This window comes from Pelophylax lessonae, assembly GCF_965119305.1.
Source record: "Pelophylax lessonae genome assembly, chromosome: 13".
Classification (NCBI taxonomy): domain Eukaryota; kingdom Metazoa; phylum Chordata; class Amphibia; order Anura; family Ranidae; genus Pelophylax; species Pelophylax lessonae.
The window spans coordinates 127,166,544-127,172,543 of NC_138780.1; the positions used below are offsets into that span (position 1 = coordinate 127,166,544).

General features: G+C 48.1%; 1 protein-coding gene across 1 annotated transcript in view; it reads right to left on the reverse strand.

Moving 5' to 3' along the window:
- The window catches only part of SYNJ2BP (synaptojanin 2 binding protein), a 50,894-nt gene extending 48,333 nt beyond the window's left edge, over positions 1 to 2,561 (reverse strand). Inside the window, exon 1 of the mRNA XM_082275493.1 lies at positions 2,386 to 2,561. Within this exon, the coding sequence (XP_082131619.1) occupies positions 2,386 to 2,443 (58 nt within the window). The 5' untranslated portion in view covers positions 2,444 to 2,561. The remainder of the gene's footprint in view (positions 1 to 2,385) is intronic.
- Positions 2,562 to 6,000: the final 3,439 nt, after the last annotated feature.

The following is a 6,000-nucleotide window of genomic DNA, read 5'->3' on the forward strand; positions in this document are numbered from 1 at the left end:
GGAGCGGCGGATACATGTTCACCCACACCCACCTCTACTCTATCCTGCCCGCAAAATCTAGAGACACGGCGGTCCGATTTCCCATCCATCTGGTGGATCCAATAGACTGTTTCTACCCCATCTCCCGATAGAGAAGAGTGGGCGGTCTGTGTTCTCTGCACAGCGGAGCCGACCGGTCAGCATGGATCAGCAATACAGAGGCGCCTTGTGTGAAAGGAGATTAACTGTGAAGGGGGGGAGGGGGGGACCTGCGATTCACAGTGTAATCAATGAAGGAAGGGGGGGGGGAACATGTTATTGATCAGACTCCTCCCATTCACAGTGTAATCAATGAAGGAAGGGGGGAATCCTGTTATTGATCAGACTCCTCCCATTCACAGTGTAATCAATGAAGGAAGGGGGGGGGGGACATGTTATTGATCAGACTCCTCCCATTCACAGTGTAATCAATGAAGGAAGGGGGGAATCCTGTTATTGATCAGACTCCTCCCATTCACAGTGTAATCAATGAAGGAAGGGGGGGGGGGAACATGTTATTGATCAGACTCCTCCCATTCACAGTGTAATCAATGAAGGAAGGGGGGGGGGGAACATGTTATTGATCAGACTCCTCCCATTCACAGTGTAATCAATGAAGGAAGGGGGGAATCCTGTTATTGATCAGACTCCTCCCATTCACAGTGTAATCAATGAAGGAAGGGGGGGGGACATGTTATTGATCAGACTCCTCCCATTCACAGTGTAATCAATGAAGGGGGGGGATCCTGTTATTGATCAGGCTCCTCCCATTCACAGTGTAATCAATGAAGTAAGGGGGGGGGGATCCTGTTATTGATCAGACTCCTCCCATTCACAGTGTAATCAATGAAGGAAAGGGGGGAATCCTGTTATTGATCAGACTCCTCCCATTCACAGTGTAACCAATGAAGGAAAGGGGGGAATCCGGTTATTGATCTGACTCCTCCCATTCACAGTGTAATCAATGAAGGAAGGGGGGGGATCCTGTTATTGATCAGACTCCTCCCATTCACAGTGTAACCAATGAAGGAAAGGGGGGAATCCTGTTATTGATCAGACTCCTCCCATTCACAGTGTAATCAATGAAGGAAGGGGGGGGATCCTGTTATTGATCAGACTCCTCCCATTCACAGTGTAATCAATGAAGTAAAGGGGGGGGATCCTGTTATTGATCAGACTCCTCCCATTCACAGTGTAATCAATGAAGGAAAGGGGGGAATCCTGTTATTGATCAGACTCCTCCCATTCACAGTGTAATCAATGAAGTAAAGGGGGGGATCCTGTTATTGATCAGACTCCTCCCATTCACAGTGTAATCAATGAAGGAAGGGGGATCCTGTTATTGATCAGGCTCCTCCCATTCACAGTGTAATCAATGAAGGAAGGGGGGGGAATCCTGTTATTGATCAGACTCCTCCCATTCACAGTGTAATCAATGAAGGAAAGGGGGGGATCCTGTTATTGATCAGACTCCTCCCATTCACAGTGTAATCAATGAAGTAAAGGGGGGGGTCCTGTTATTGATCAGACTCCTCCCATTCACAGTGTAATCAATGAAGGAAGGGGGGATCCTGTTATTGATCAGGCTCCTCCCATTCACAGTGTAATCAATGAAGGAAGGGGGGATCCTGTTATTGATCAGACTCCTCCCATTCACAGTGTAATCAATGAAGGAAAGGGGGGAATCCTGTTATTGATCAGACTCCTCCCATTCACAGTGTAATCAATGAAGGAAATGGGGGGGGGGGGGGTTCTCATCCAATCATCTTTAGTGCAGATCAGCCCAGAGATCCAGAGCCGTTAACCCCCACAGTGCTGGAATTGCAGACCCAGGAAGAGGACAGGTTACCCCTGCAGGGAAGATTTCTACAGGATCCTGCAGTCAGCACAGGGTCCTGACCATCCTTCATTACAGGTAAATGAGGTGAATAAAGCTGTGGAGGAATAAAAATACATGTGTAGCTAAACTTTAGCGGCAGAAAAAATAAAATCTCAAACACCTGGAAAAGAGCTTTTTCTTTTTTTGCTGCAGTGTGCATGAGCCATTACACAGGAGGCCACGCCTACTGCCCTCTGAAAAGCTACCTGGTGTGGATCAGTTTTCAGGGGCCATCCTGCAACCTCACCAATGTCTGCTTTTTGTTTTGTATCCCAAGGGGGAAGTGAGGGGAGGAGACGATCACAGAGAGCAATAAAGTTCCATTCTATATAGTCAGTGTGGCCAGGAAGGGGTTAACCAGCCTGCTGCCCCATCATCACACACAGGACAGTCCATCCCCGCCCCCACACAGCCTGCCATGACTGGGGCCCCCCTCCTATGTGCCCTGTCACTCCCCCGTCCTCTGCACCCTCTCCTGTCCTCCTTACCGGCCGGCCCTCTGGTCAGCTGGATCTCCTCCACGGCGGCCCGGGCTCCGGCACTCATGTCTTCCTCGTCTCCCCCCCTCCCCGGATGATGTGACAAGCTGGAAGGGTGAAGGTGAACCCTGTCCGCACACTTTCTGTTTCAGCAGCCAGGCAGCCCCCACGTGGGGGGAGGAAGCGGCGCGCTGCATCATGGGACTTGTAGTCATGTGCTGACGTCACGCCTCCAGTCACCGCCCTGCACTGGGCGAGGAGGAGGAGGGCGGGCTGAGCTCAGTGTCAATGTAACTCCAAGTACTGTAGATAGAAAAGACATAGAAGGAAAAGCTGCAAAATAAAGCACGCATTGAAGAGTTTCTGAAGGAAAACTCACCCTGTTACCACTTAAGCCCCAGCCCTATTTCAGACACTTTTTGTTTACAAGTTAAAATCAGTACATTTTCCTAGAAAACTACTTAGAACCCCCAAACATTATATATATTTTTTTAGCAAAGACTCTGGAGAATAAAATGTCGGTCATTGCAATATTTTTTGTCACGCGGTATTTGCGCAGCGGTCTTTAAAACGCCATTTTTTTGGAAAATTTTGAAAAATCACATTTCACTGCATTTAAAAAATACTAAAGAGTAAAGTTAGCCCATTTTTTTGTATATTGTGAAAGATGATGTCACGCCGAGTAAATAGATACCCAACATGATACGGTTTAAAATTGCGCCCCCCCCGTGGGATGGCGACAAACTACGGTCAATAGAGATCTCAATCTGCGACGCTTTAAATTTATTTAACGGTTACCAGTTTAGAGTTAGAGTGTAGCTCTTTTTTTTTTAATTATTGCCCACGCTCTGGCAATCGCGGCGATACCTCACGTGTGGTTTGAACAGCGATTTCATTCGCTGCTTGACTTCCGTATACGTTTTTTTTCGTGCGCGAGCTAACGGAGAGGGGGGGCGGCTAAAATTATTATTTTTTTTTTTCCTATTTTTTTTTTTTTTTAACTTTATTACAGGTTTTAAAAAAAATAAAAAATCTGATCACTTTTATTGCTGTCACAAGCAATGTAAACATCCCTTGTGACACCAAAATGTAGTGACAGGTACACTTTATGGAGGGATTGAGGGTCTAAAAGACCCTCGACCCCTCCACTACACTTCCCTGTATGCAAAACGCCGAAAACGGTGTTTTTGCATACAGCCGTTCTTTAAATTTGCAGCACAGTAACCTGGAAGTGACGTCATGAACGCGGCCTCCGTGTTACGTCATTGGAGACCCGATCAAAGCCGTTTCCGGCATTCATCGGGACTCCATCCAGCCGGTGGACATGCCGGCTGGGTGCTCGGGGCTCCCGTCCCACCGGGTCGCGTCACGGAAGGCAGCGGGGGGGACGTCCCCTCCCGCTCACCTGGGTAACGATCGAGCGGCTCCCGAGCCGCATCGGTCGTTACCGACGGAAAGCCGACCGTTGACACTAAACCACGGTACCGGGATGGTGTCTCTAGCTAGAGGCATCATCCCGGTATAACCCCACAAAGTTTACCGACGCAAATATACGTTAGTATGCGGTAAGTGGTTAAAGAGGAAGCAGAGTCCTAAAAAAAACATTATTTTCTCTTTCGTTCAATGACAGACACAGCTCCTGATCTTCTTGACCGATGAGTTATGCTGCCCCCTACAGGAGTACGACTCTAGGTGGAAAAGAATCTGGCCACACCTATGGGGCAATCCCAGGGGGTATACTCCTGCTATAGGCACTCAGTTATGCCTAGTCTGGAGTAAACATTTAGTTCCTTGCTGGGATCTCTGCTCCTGGCATTTCTTCCTTTTTATTATTTTCTGTGAGAACTACAATCAACTGCGGGACTGGGCAACGGACTGGATATTCTAGATCCTTACGGTCTTTCCAGTCTGGCCAGAGGGCACAACCTGACCTCAGCTCCACGCTGGGTTGGCCGCGACATAGCCCCACTGGACAGGGGCTGGCCAGCGAGTTAAACGCCTCACGAGGATGTATAGCCCTGGTCTCAATCCTAGTCATGACCTGAGTCACAGCGTACCTCTGGCTCACAGCACCCCCATTCCAAGATGGTGGGTGGTCTGTGTGGAGTGGTGCCTGCCTGGTCCCATAGTGTGGTAAGCAGTGTTCCCCTGCCCCATCGGGGTGGACATGAGCCCCTCCCTGGTTTGGTCGGACCCCCGAGTTCCCTTCCTTCCCACCTTTCGCCCCCCCCCCCCCTCAATATAGGGGGTCCCTCTATGTACCACCCAACATTCACCCATACCAAGCCCCCCCCCCCCCACCAGGGTAGCCATGCCTAATTTTTATGGTGGGGTTGTCAAGCAGGGGCCGGGGGGTGCACTGCTAAACGAATTCCTTTTTAGGGGGGATGGTCCTGGTGGGGGGCCCCACTTGATGTCCAACTGTACCTGGTGATCCTTGGAGGGTCCTGGGAGCCACATGCAGCCGCCATTTTGTTGTGGATGGCTACTGTATCTATTGGCCATGTTTGGGTATTCCAATGGCCATTTTCTTGTAGTTTCCCATTGCTATCAATTGGAGGCCATGTTTTTGGAGACGGCGTATCTCTAGTGGCAGTTCTATGAACTTCCTCTCTGATCACCGCACGATGTGCAGCCTGACACTCTGCATCCACATCTGTGAAGGAGGTGGTGAGTCCCTGCGGGTGTTATTTGGCTCTATCCTGCTGCTATAGCGATTTTTGGTGCACCGGGTATTTTTTTCACAGCAATTTTACCCATTTTGCTGGCGGTTCCAGGTTCACAGTACAATGACACCCCACATGTTTGGCCTGCTTGCTGAATGAAAACAAACATCTATGGGCAGCATTAGATGTGGTAAATGCGTTTGTTTGTTTTTTTTGCCCCTTTATTTCACCTGGTTATCCAGCCAATAACCCACTTCCTGTCTTAGGCTGGCCATAAGGGGGGGTTTAATTATGGCACTGGGCTCCAGGATTTAGCCCAGATTTCATTAAAACCTCGGGATGGTCCCACCCATTCCAGGACTGTTGGGAGGAATGCTTTAACTCCCTAACCCCCTTGCATTCCACCTGAAAATGTAGTGTAGCACCCTCCTAGGTAGGTGCTAGAAGAGAGAGTATAGTTTTTGGATCATTCTGCTTACCAGAGAGAGTGCCAGGTAAATTTATATTTCTCTCTGCCTACCAGAGCAAAGGATCTTTTAGTGAGGTCTGCTCATGGTGCAATATCGTCATCGACCGATATAGTTTTTTTTACCGCCGATACCGATATTTTGGTCATCGGGTATCGGTCGATATCTGCTAATATTTTCGGACATTAACCACTTAAGCCCCAGCCCTATTTCGGACACTTTTTGTTTACAAGTTAAAATCAGTATTTTTTCCTAGAAAACTACTTAGAACCCCCAAACATTATATATATATATATATTTTTTTAGCAAAGACTCTGGAGAATAAAATGTCGGTCATTGCAATATTTTTTGTCATGCGGTATTTGCGCAGCGGTCTTTAAAACGCCATTTTTTTTGGAAAATTTTTGAAAAATCACATTTCACTGCATTTAGAAAATACTAAAGAAAAGTTAGCCCATTTTTTTTCTATATTGTGAAAGATGATGTCACGC